General features: G+C 41.8%; 3 protein-coding genes across 4 annotated transcripts in view; all 3 read left to right on the top strand.

The window, feature by feature from the left end:
- The window catches only part of myh14 (myosin, heavy chain 14, non-muscle), a 34,722-nt gene extending 29,657 nt beyond the window's left edge, over window positions 1-5,065 (top strand). The window contains exons 43-44 of the mRNA XM_056602302.1: window positions 176-199; window positions 520-5,065. Coding sequence (XP_056458277.1) covers window positions 176-199; window positions 520-727 — 232 coding nt within the window. The 3' untranslated portion in view covers window positions 728-5,065. The remainder of the gene's footprint in view (window positions 1-175; window positions 200-519) is intronic.
- A 2,521-nt stretch (window positions 5,066-7,586) lies between these two features.
- si:ch211-120k19.1 (uncharacterized protein LOC563199 homolog) lies at window positions 7,587-9,325 on the top strand. 2 transcript variants are annotated; one of them, XM_056602363.1, is made up of 6 exons: window positions 7,633-7,645; window positions 7,808-7,981; window positions 8,297-8,667; window positions 8,801-8,871; window positions 8,994-9,023; window positions 9,132-9,325. In XM_056602363.1, the coding sequence occupies exons 3-6, from the start codon at window positions 8,307-8,309 to the stop codon at window positions 9,249-9,251; spliced, it is 582 nt and encodes a 193-aa protein (XP_056458338.1). In that variant the 5' UTR covers window positions 7,633-7,645; window positions 7,808-7,981; window positions 8,297-8,306; the 3' UTR covers window positions 9,252-9,325. The 2 variants fall into 2 exon arrangements, with proteins under 2 accessions (XP_056458337.1, XP_056458338.1); XM_056602362.1 differs by lacking the exon at window positions 7,808-7,981 and having other exon boundaries at window positions 7,587-7,645.
- Window positions 9,326-9,430: 105 nt separating this feature from the next.
- Window positions 9,431-12,461, top strand: rpl18 (ribosomal protein L18). The gene is made up of 7 exons (XM_056602365.1): window positions 9,431-9,529; window positions 10,096-10,182; window positions 10,291-10,398; window positions 10,817-10,915; window positions 11,075-11,198; window positions 12,051-12,120; window positions 12,330-12,461. The coding sequence occupies exons 1-7, from the start codon at window positions 9,527-9,529 to the stop codon at window positions 12,391-12,393; spliced, it is 555 nt and encodes a 184-aa protein (XP_056458340.1). The 5' UTR covers window positions 9,431-9,526; the 3' UTR covers window positions 12,394-12,461.
- Window positions 12,462-12,501: the final 40 nt, after the last annotated feature.

Here is a 12,501-nt window from a genome sequence, read left to right as displayed (position 1 = left end):
CAGATCCAACGCTGGAGAGAAACACACAGAGTTCAAACAAGATTCATTCCATGAATTTTAATTTGTCCCCCAATAACGGTCTATGATTTTGTTTGTTTGTTTTTTGTTGTGTTTGTGTCGCATGACTTGTATCCATCTAACATTGTTCATCTCTGTCATCACCACCACCACCCAGCCTCCCTGAATGGAGACCAGAAAAGTAGGTCCATTCGTCTGTGTAGCACACGCGTGTTGGTGTGGATGTGTTTGTGAGTCCGTTTCAGTTTCTTTGTTGTTTTGTCTCTTTATTTGTTTGTATTATTATTATTATTATGTGTTTTGTCCTCCGCTTATCCTTTCTTCACCAGAATTTCATGGTCCACACTGTCTTTCTCGCTATAATGACTTCATCATTTATCGCAAAGACAACAATCACCGACAATATTATTGCAAAAATAAATTTCCAAAAAGCACTCATGGCTCATGTTAATGTGTTAATGGTCTCCCCTGACCCCCTCCTCCGCTCTCCTCTCTCCACAGGCGCGCCCCCCTGCCCCTGGCCCTGCGCGGCCGCAGAGCCCTGGTGGACGACTTCTCCCTGGAGAACTCGGACTCTGAGGAGCCCCCCGCCTCGCCCACCCCCTCCTCCGGGCTCCCGGGCACCCCCACCCCGTCCTCGTCGGACCCCCACAGCCTGGAGGCCCTGCCCCCTTACACCCTCAACAACACTGCCAACAACGCCGAGTGACACACACACACACACACACACACACAGATACATGGAGGACACATACACACACGCAGACACACACACACACACACACACAAACACACAGACATACATAAACATGCATGTATTGGTCCTCTGCTACTCAGAGGCGTTGGGTGGGGGGTATGCCACAGAAACACACTACATCCATATTTATAGACCGTCGATGAAAAAGACATATCCCCAAAACATGGTGCATACACGAGCAGATATCAACACACACACACACACACACACACCTAGACATCAACACATAAGACTGTTCAAGGTTCTTGATAATGTCGCCTGTGATAAAATACGCAGACATCGATTCGAAAAGGCTCAGAGATGAAAAGCAGTGGTTACGCATTTACTCAAGCGTTCAAACGGACGCAAAAGCATGTCAATCGCAAGGATGTGTCATTCGTCGAGAAAAACTAAACTCCCGTCCTTCCTTCCTCCCCGGGCTCAGCCCCTCAGGCCTAGCTAGATCATATCATATCAGCTGATCCCGCGCAAAGCTTGAATGAGCAGCGAATGCTAACGGCTACCATCGCTCGTGTCCGCTATCTCGGTATTAAGCCATGTTAACGCAGCTCCTCGTCGCACCGCCTTGTTGTGGAGGAGCCGCTGGTGCAGAACAGGAGAGTGACTGACCCTCCCAGGGGTTTAAACAATCTTACATGTTAGAGAATAGCAAGCATGCCACGTGAAAAGGTCAAAGGTCAATGTGTCAATTAGACCTTGCCGACTCAGTCAGAACGAAAGGTGTGTGTGTCGAGGCTCAGAGTGCTTGTTTGTGAAATAACTTTTTACCATGTTTTCTAAATTGTGATTTGAACTTGAAATGATAAAACCTAGTGCAAAGAACTACGAGAGGTGGAGAGAGCCGATGAGAGTGGACAGTGGAGGGTGACGACAGTGAGGCAGGGTAACTCAGAGGGGGATTCCACACCGTATGTGCATCTGGCGCAAAGCCAGCAACACCTCTCAGAAACATCAGGGTCTCCGCTGGCACTGGATAAGCATCAAAGTTACCTCACGTTGTTACTCACTCGACCAGTCCAAATGATGTTTTTCATACCGTATTGTCATAATGATATAAATACAAAATAAAAACGATACCATCCATGCAGAAAAGAAACAACCTGCAGGCAGCCATGCTAAAACGCACCTCCTGTATTCCGGTTGCTGCAAATAATAGCGTAGAAATAGTATGTAGTTAGTGATTAAAGTAGCGTGTATGAGTCATCTGCTTAACTTAAGTCTTAATATAATACTTCTTACAGGAATTGGAATTTGTATATTTTTTTGTTGCTCTGAATATGAACTTAAGTTATCGATTGCTGGTTGCGTTCCGTCAGTGTTTATTATGGTCTGCATATCATGGTGGCTCCCGGTGGTTGTGGCTGGTGCTGGTGTTTGGGCTGGGCCCTCCCCTCGATGCGGTCTCTTCAGCCTGTCAGTGTCTTGTGACGGTTCCGGATGGCATAACAGGTTATTAGCTGATCCGCTGGTGAATGGCTATTTGGTAATCAGGTGTTTAGTGCTGTTCAACATATTGGGCATACTCTTTGGTTTATTTGCTGTATGTATTTTTGCTTACAGAACAAACAAAAAAAAGTTGACTTTTACATGTTGTGTACCATTGCAAAAACAACCTTAACTCTAGCCTGTTGAGAACTGTATAAATGTAACTTTTTACTCAAAGGAATAATGCTTTTCTGCTTCTTTTAAAGATTGATGGGGTCATTTTTAAGCTAATGCATCATGTTTGTTTTAATCAGCCATCTTGTAAATGTATGATTCATTTATGTTGATAAACTGTATTCTATTCTATAAAAACGAGAGCTTTTTGTTTAACCAAATGGTGGGCGTATGGATGGTAAAAGGGACTTTGATTTGTTATATTTAGGGTAATATCATTGTAGATCTAGATCAATGTAGACGACAGAGGGCTAGCATTCAGAGAACAACCTGGTGATTTTCTTTCCTAAGCCTTTCACCCAAAAATCTGTTAAGAAAATTGGAAAACGGAATTACAGAGTGTAATTAATATGGCACTTGTATTACACTGGCATCGGTATTGTGTCTAAAAAGACTCCTGAAGTAAAGGGCAAGCAGGCTTTTAAGTCCTAATTATTTCCTTTTTTTAAATTTAAACTACTTACATAATTATCGATGCGTATGGCGTTAACTTAGACCGGACCTGACTATTAATCTTGTTATTTTTACAGTTCTAAAATAGACATTGTCTTTTTAAACCCTGGCCTTGAAGATATCTGAGCACTTTTCACGTATGTTGTATTTATTTTCCAGGACATAAAGGTCTTTATTTGCATTTTTGTTAGGAATGTACATAGCACCTGTTTGCCTGTTTGACACAGCTTTAAGTATGCAGGAGGCTCAGATACAGAAACACAAAGACATTGGACGGCTCACATTTGTAGTACTACACATTTTTACGTCCACATACCGATGTTGGCTGATGTTTGCACCTTTATTTCAATTGAGAATAAAGTGGAAAAGGATGTGTAGCTTAGACCACAGGTGTTGTGTTGTTGTTTTTTATCAAACAAGGAATTACATGAATCAGTGTTTTTAAATCTTAATTCATTATCTGGTATGTATTGCTAAATAGCTAATTGTAGTCTTTGGTTATAAGGGTTTTCCTGATCTTGTTCATTATTGTGTTTCGTGATAAGTCTACAGTGCAATGGTGATTAATGTCATTGCAAAGGTTTGCCCCGGTGTTAATTTACATTGGAAGTTCAATCCTCAAGTTCAACATGTAATTATTACACCCATATTTTAAGATCATTCAAGCCATGTTCTATTTCTTGTGTTAGGCCGTAATAGGAATATCATCCCCATAACATTACTATACAATGACCATACAAACAATCAAGCAAACTGAGTGAATTAGGTAAGGAATATGATTGCTCGTAAACAACAACATATGACACTCAATGATAATAATGTCAAGCATGGTGCATTTATATTGGCAATATTTATCTACATATTTAAAAATAGCATCCATCCAACCTTTCTATTCACAGAAAGTATTGCAACAGTCCAATCCGTCTTAATGCGGCCTCGTTCTAGTGGGATTTGACACTAGCGCTCAAATTAACTGCTGCTTTTGTGTTTTAAGATGCTTACATTATGAACCATAAGAATGGGGTCAGTATATTACATGGGGTTGGTTTTCAGCACTGTTGAACAGTGCTTTTTCTTTCTTTCAGGTGCATACATACACTGTCATACACAAATCACCCAGCTGATAATTTATTATATTTATATATTTTTTTTACTTGCTGCAATTACCGTTAAATAAACATTTCACAGAATGCACATTAAGTTAATTATTAAAGAAATAAAATAAATAGATTCACAAATAAATAGTAGCACATTTTACCTGGTAATATCATTAAATTAATAAAATAGGACAACATGTATTGTGTATGCAAGTTAATCAGTCGAAAACTGAAATCCCGATGCTCCTTGAGGAATGGTTTTGAGATAAGAAACTCGTTTTTCTCACTCATCCTCTGCTACACAATCTCTGTGAACAGCCAGTCGTTCTCAAATGGAGGGGTGATTATGGGATGGTACTGGGTTTCAGTAAGAGCAGAGAAGGACTGAGCCACACCTTCAAAGTGTGTGCCTGTTTTGTTATTACACGCTTCAAATGCACAGGAACTCTCCTGTTGTGCACAGGAGTATGTGTTGAGTGTTGAGTTGTTGCAAAGGTAAATGCTAAAGATTGAATTTGATTGGTTGTCTTTGTCTTGGTCTGAGGCTGTTTCATTAAAGACTATCTCACTTCTGCTGGCTGGAAGATTTTGGGAGGTTCTCTGATCACTGGTCAAATTTTTGAAAGGCAATCCAAGGTCACTCTGAAAAGCATCAGAACCTCCATACCCGTATTTACCTTCAATACATTTCAAATGCTCTGCCTCGGATCCACAATTATCATTGCTCTGGATCTGGAAGATCTCATGCCCCATGCAAGTTCCTCGCTCATGATTCATAGATGACGTGGTGATGTCATCACAGCACACATCGCCTTCCAGTTCCGAGGAACTCTCTTGACAGATGCACACATTTTCAAAAAACTCCTCCATGTTCATGCAGTCTTCTAGGTCGTCCCTACATATGACCTCTGTCTGCAAGACCTCCATCATGTCTGTCCACTGGTTCTCCACGGTGTCCTCCTTGTGGTTCTTCTGGAAGCAGGTGGACATGTCCAGCATGGACTGTACGGAGAAGTCACAAGAGTCGAGGGAGAGCGGGGAAAGATCCGGAGAGAAGGGCGGCGAGAGGGACAGGTCAAGGTCCTCGTCCAGATGAAAGATGACATCTGAGTCTGAGGCAGATTTGAAATGTCGGTCTTGGTTGTTGTTGTTGTTGTCGTCAGTTTCATTGAGCCTCGCAGTACAGATATTGACTTCTGAGCGATGAATTCTGTTTCTTTGGGTTGTCTTTTCATATCTGTCACAGGCGGTCTGCGAGACTCCAGGTTGATGGTTGAACTCTGTGTGTTCAGGAGAGTTCAAGAAGGAAGTTGATTTAGCTTGGTTCTCGTTTCCGATCATATTTTGGAGTGCCGGATTTGGGGCTCCGTGCCCCTGGCTCTTCCCTCTCCATGGGCCGGTGCTGGCCTGCGATTTGGGAAGGCTTACCAAAAAATGTCTAGACTCTGGCTGCCTCTGTTTACTGATCTCCATTTCAATGGAGCCATAGGCCGAGTCAGAACCCAACTTTGAAGCCTGCTCAATGTCTTTTGATGTGTTTGTCATGGGGTCATTGGCTGTTTCAGCAAGACCATCACCAGTGGTGGGTTTTACGGATGGTTCTGGTGTCACAGGCTTCTGGCCCGGGGAGGAGGGAGATGTGTTTTCCTCCTTGGTACAAAGTAGAGCAGACGCTAGTCGCTGGTTTGCAGCCTCGATGTTGGAGAACTTCCTGTTGGGAGAGATAGTGAGATCAGTTGTTGGAAATGCCATGTTGTTGTGTTGTTTTTTTAAGTCAACAATAGAGAGGAGACAATAATAATCACACACATACAGATTCACCCTCCTGATACTGACCTCTGTATCATGTTGTGCAGGAAGCGCCGGTGGTTGACCTGTCGCTTGGAGGGACGGTTTTTGCGGGGTTTCTGTAGGGTCCTCATCATGTGACCGGCGGCAGATGTCACAAAAGTGAAGAGGTCGCAACCCCAGGGGACCGCCTGCTCCATACCCGCCTCCAGCGCAAAGTAATTGGACGGTCGCATGACTACAAATAAGATTGGCTGGACTAAGTGGAAGAATCATTGAAATTAGATAAAGAGATAGAGATATAGTTATTTATTTCAAAATAAATGAACAACACATAGACAGATACAGTGCATTAATAGAAAAAATGTTAATTATTTTATTTATGAATTATTAATTATTATATAGCACACTTTTGATTAAAGTTATTTTCAGAGAATTTACAGCAAGGCTTTTCTACAGTGTTTGCTTTTCATTGCACTTAAAGAAGGAATACCTGCACCTTGTACAATGGTCAAAAATGTCAGTTTATTACAGGGAATTTACTGTAATAAACTGACACTGAGCATGGCTAATGAATCACTCAAGATGCTAGATTAAATCAATTATACGTATGTATCATGTATGTGTCCGCTCAATGCAATTATTTTAATTCATTTTGATCATTTTGTTTTAGCAGAAAATCAGGCTTACCTTGATAGTAATCAGGTTGCTTTGTATCTCTATGTCTGCATCTGCTGTGAAGCTTCACCCCAAGGTGAGTGAATTAGTGTCGAGAGAGGCGGTTTTGATCATTCTGTGTGTGTGTGTCCTTCTGTGTGTGTGTTTGAGAGAGAGAGAGAGAGAGAGAGAGAGAGAGAGAGAGAGAGAGAGAGAGAGAGAGAGAGAGAGAGAGAGAGAGAGAGAGAGAGAGAGAGAGAGAGAGAGAGAGAGAGAGAGAGAGTGAGTGTGTGTGTGTGTGTGTTTGTGTGTGTGTGTGTGTGTGTGTCTGTGTGTGTGAGAGTGTGTGCATGTGGATGTGTTTGTGAGTAAGTGAGTGAGTGCGTGCGTGCATGCGTGTGTGTGTTTGTGCGTGTGTGTGTGTGCGTGTGTCAGGGGTCTGTGTACGCAGATGTGTGAGTCAGAGTGAGAGACTATTGGAAACATAAAAATAGGGAGAGCCAATTATCAGAGAAGTCAACCGTTTGTGGAAGTGTGGGCACACGTACACATTGTCTGGCCCACTAAAGGCAGCTTGTTAAATACAAAGAGACACAGACACACACCAGTTAAGGCAGTTCCCAAGCCCTTCATTGATCTGCTTAAACTGGCCCTAATTATCACATTCTCAGAACGAAGAGCCGACATGGTTGCTACTGGCATTAATTATCCTTACAGTTCTATGGAGCCCACTCAGTTTTACATATCTATGGCTCTAAAGGAGTGAATAGGCTGGTCTCCTTCAACAGCCACAAGAGACAGAAAGAAAGTGAGTGCATAAAAAGCAAATCCTAGCACTAATTGTTTTTGTGAAACTGTTTTCTGCTTTCATATCTGGGGATGGTTCATGTTTTGATCTGTAGGCCTATAGGACTCAATATTATCAAGACTAATCAGAGTGCCATAGGGCAAAGGCTTTTTTGACATATTAGCAAACGCTAATTTGACATATTAACACAAATATTAAAATGTTTCTTGCTCTAGGCTATAGGCCCTGGAGGGAGATTAGTTTTAGATGTGCCTAGAAGTGTAAATACCATGAGAAAGAGGGGCTGCACATGCTACAGGAGTGGCCTCTATTTATAGTCAGCCCATGTGCCTCAGACCAGTAGGCACTACCGGCATAATGATTTGGTCTCCCCTTTTCTCTTTACCCACTGGGGCCGTTTGTTCATTGGTAAGTCTCCAGCCACCGTTCCATAGACAGCAAATGAAAACAATGAGGCTAATTATCATAACAAATCGAAATAAAAATACTTATATCTACTGTGAGTTACTACATACTATTACCTTTTAAATAAATAGTTCACATGTGGTGTTTCCTAACATTCTTCCTCAGTCTGCTGATAGAGTCTTATCATGCATTCTGTGGTCCAGCGGCCAACCTTTGACCAAGAGAGAGGGCTTCTTTCAGCGTAAAATGATATGTCTAGTTATCAACCAGTGAAGCTTAAAGAAAACCGCCTTTTTTCTTTCTTTGTGACTAAGTTATTGGGAAGAGCCTGTTTTAAAGGTATGCTTACATTCATCTGACACTTACAACATGAAATGACAACAATTCAGTAATCAATTGTTACAGAACCTCTAAAGAACCTTTTGCGGTTATTGTACTGCAGTACCTTATTTGAATTTTTTAATTATTTAAAAAATAAATGTGCTTAACACTTTTGAATGCCGCAACACTGTTTGCCGTTTGACAATATTCAAGCGTCACAAGGATACAGAGGCTGTTCTGCTAAAACAGTGACACCCAGTGGCTCGGTTGTGAATGAGCATAGCCCCACATCCACCAAGCAGGGCCTCTACTAATGCCCTGATTGTTCCACAGTGTTGCAACTATGGGCCGAGCCTGGGCCCTGTTGAAGGCTCACCCGTACGTCAGCAACATGGTGGGATACACAGCACTGTTTGCCTCTGCTGATATCCTCCAGCAGAGCGTGCTGGGGGGCGCTGGGCCTAGCACCGCAGCCTCTGAATCAGGGGATTCACCACAGGCAGACAGAAGTACAGCTGGTATTGACTGGTCCCAGACAGCCAAAGTGGCACTTGTCGGGTTCTGTTTCCATGCCAACTTTAATTACCATTGGCTGAGGGGTCTTGAAAGACTGCTGCCAGGGGGCGGGCTCCGAAAGATAACACTGAAAGTGGGGTTGGATCAGCTTGTTGCAGCCCCTGCAACCATCAGTGCCTTTTTCATAGGTGAGTGGGATGCATGGGCCAGAAGTGATGATTCTATCATGAATACACCTGTTTGCTGTGGATGGCTTTGTTTCTGTCCTGGAAGTCAGGGTGTGCACTCCTCGATCTGAAAAGTGTCTGTATTTTGTATTAGGCCTCAGCCTACTAGAAAGAAAAGAGGACCCCCTAGAAGACTGGAGGGGCAAATTCTGGACTTCATACAAGGTAGCTGAAAAGGCTATCTAATAAGAATATCCACTGATATATATTTAGCAAACATTAATGTTTTTATGCAATTATATATTGTGCAATTAGACTCTCTCTGTCTTGTTCTGTGTGTATACCAGACTGGAGTGGTTTACTGGTCTACAATGCAGGTGAGATTGTCAGTATTATTTATAATAATCTACGCAATCCATAATAATAACCACCAATAATAAACTCTGCCATTTGTACTTTCTGTCTTTTGTACCTCACATTCTCAGGCATTGAACTTTGCCCTGGTCCCTCCGGTGGCACGGACAGTGTTTGTTGGAGGCATCTCCTTAGTGTGGACTGTTTACTTGTGTCACCTCAGACAGCAGCAGACAAGTACATCTCACTGAATTGTATTATACTTGGACAAAGAGCTTGTGATTTCAATAAAATAAAACCATGACAATTTTAAATAAAGTAATAATAAAATAAATCGAATGAATTATTTGAATTACTATATAATTTCACAAGGCCTCTGGAAGCACTATCCTAAACGACGACACTACAAATTGACCCGTTGTGCCGGAAGCAGAAGCCCAATAGCCAATGAGGAGCCCGTGATTACGGAGAATTGTGTATCGCGAGACCTCCGCTCTTCCTTCTCCCTTTTCGCTCCAAGTCCAAGATGGTAGGTGATGCTATGGCATTTTAGAAGCTACTACATAAACTATCCATGATCATCCGCCTTGTTGTACATCCCTGTTCTCCTCAAAACAAATGAGTCCTCACCCTGAAACATTAACGAGACAAACAAATGTTATATTTTGATTGTGCTACATATGCATGCATGTTATCTTTCTCTGTTCGCGTAGGCAACGGTGTCCCCAGTCTTAACGATTCATGGCTTAATGTTACCAGTAACTCCACGTTATAGTACATATCATGTATATTGTTCAGCCTATTTCGTACGGTCTAATATATTTCCAACAAGGGATGTATTTGCGGCTTAAGCATTTCTGACTGAACAGGAACTAATACAAAATGTATGCTACCGCAGTGCCAACGTGTTCTACCCAAAAGCCATTCAGCTAACTAGTAATGGTCATAATAATACGCCTCGGTGTAATGATGCCTGTTTTCGTTTCATGCGGAGTTGATGGCTTTTGATTTATCAGCGGTGTATTGACATGCACGCTAAGGTGACCGAATCCTTGCATTGCACTCATAATACCGTCCCCCTCATCTCCTTTGTAGGGAGTCGACATCAGACACAACAAGGACCGTAAGGTGCACAGAAAGGAGCCAAGAAGTCAGGACATCTACCTGAGGCTCCTGGTCAAGGTGAGTCATCAGTTGTATAAAGTGTATTTTAACTTGACTACTGGTTACTCAAGCTCGAGATACGTTATCCACCGAAACTATAACTTAACATCTGTGTTCTGTCCCTAGTTGTACAGGTTTCTGGCCCGTCGTTCAAATGCTCCCTTCAACAAGGTGGTCCTCAGGAGGCTTTTCATGAGCAAGACCAACAGGCCACCCCTCTCAGTCTCAAGCCTGGTAAGTGTTCCCCCCTTGTCTACTGTCATAACCTACTATATGTCATAACCCCCTTGTCTGTCATAATCTTTAGATATGAGAAGTTTTTGAATGTCATTTGTTAAAGGCTTTTAACCGACACAGTAATGATTTTGTAATATACAAGGCCATAATGCTTATGTAGTGTTAACCAGTTACCTGAGCTTAAAATAAAGATGCATGTTTTTATCCATGTTCAGTTGAGACTGAATACGATGTTTGTGTTTGCTGCTGTGAAAAGCATGCCCCCCCCCCCCAATTTAAAAAATCTTGAGTCCTCTGATGTTTTTTTAACTTCTGAAATATTATTAGCATGGTAGATCAACAAGGCCTTGGTAGTTAAAATTGATGGCTCATCGTCATTATTATAATGCCATTGTTTATTTCATTACATTTTTAGATTCGCAAAATGAGGCTGGCTGGACGCGAGAACAGAACCGCGGTTGTTGTGGGAACAATTACCGATGATGTGAGGATTCAGGACATCCCCAAGCTCAAGGTATAGTGCCAAAGCCAACTGTCTTTTTATTTTTTTTAATATAAATTGGACTTCAATAAACAAAAGTTAGTTAAACGGATGGCAATATCAGAGTTTAACAGGATAATCAACTGTCCAAGAGTCTTCCTAACAATGTGGCGGATTTACACCTCTCCCCAGGTTTGTGCACTGAGGGTTACTGATGGCGCCCGCCGTCGCATCCTGAAGGCCGGTGGTGAGATCATGACCTTTGACCAGCTGGCTCTCGCTGCCCCCAAGGGACAGGGAACCGTGCTGCTCTCAGGTGATTACTCACTCTCTCCTCGGTATCGCAGGAATGTCATGTTTTGTGGTTTGGTATTTTGTTTTTGAGATGTGTCTTATCTATTGAGTCACGGGTGTTCTTGATGAAGTCGGAAAATAGCTTTTAGTGGATGCATTCCTGATGTCCTAATGACATCACTACCCGTCCACATCACTTCCTGCCTTTGGTGGTACCGGACATTATTTTGCTGTAAACACGACTTCAGTTATTGATTTTTCGGTAGATTATTCTTGGTATGTAATTTTACAGGGACTAAATTGGCATGTTTTTCTTACAGTAGGCTACCATAACCTCTTACTTGGATTAGGGATTGCTTTTCCTAGGAAGGCTAATCCATCTTTTTTCGTTCTTTGACAATGCGCTGAAATTGTAACTGTACTAAAGTTACTTGTACTGAAGATGTCGGATGTGATTATCTACCTTCCTCTAGTGGAATTCTGATCCATTTAAGATGCTGTCATATCATTATACTCATGCAAGCTTTCAAACAATATGTTGTGGCAATTTGGTAGTAAATTATCCTCCATAATTTAGTTAATTGGATTATATGAAGTGTTATTACATTTGGCAACTGATAACAGTGTTGGCTCATTTAGGTCCATGATTATTGCAGTGAATGTCATCAGTTTTAAAGACAAATGGCTACTTCAAATACAGGGGATATCAAATATATTTAGTAAAGATAACATTTAGATGGCTGGAAACTCATGAAGCATTTGGCTGTGAAATGTTAGAGTGCATTTGCCAAGTAATGCTTTAACATGCTCTGGAGGTGTACCTCTTAACATTTCCAAAAGGTTGTGCAGGAATAATAAATTATCTATTCTACAGGACGCCGCAAGGCCAGGGAGGTGTACAGGCACTTTGGGAAAGCCCCTGGAACTCCTCACAGCCACAGCAAGTATGTATCATTCCTATGTTTATATAATTTATACACGCAAAGATTGTTCTAGAAAGGGCTTTCATTTCTATTTTAGGCTGCATGTATCAGAAGTTGTGTCCCTGACATGTTTTTTCATCTCCAGTGGAGTTGTTTACTTGACCCTAGACATTCTTCAGATATAATTAATATTGTGAAATCAAAGCTAACCTTTTATCCTCTATTTTCAGGCCCTACATCCGATCCAAGGGCAGGAAGTTCGAAAGGGCGCGTGGCCGTGGAGGAAGCAAATAAAATTACTAACCAGTCCATTTTGTTTTCCATGCAATTTGATTCAAATAAAGATTGGATATATAAAAGAATGGAATTTGTTTTCTGAGGTCTGTTTTCTTTTTAAAAGCC

Source organism: Gadus chalcogrammus, chromosome 11, assembly GCF_026213295.1.
Source record: "Gadus chalcogrammus isolate NIFS_2021 chromosome 11, NIFS_Gcha_1.0, whole genome shotgun sequence".
Taxonomy (NCBI): domain Eukaryota; kingdom Metazoa; phylum Chordata; class Actinopteri; order Gadiformes; family Gadidae; genus Gadus; species Gadus chalcogrammus.
This window is presented reverse-complemented; position numbering and strand designations above follow the sequence as displayed.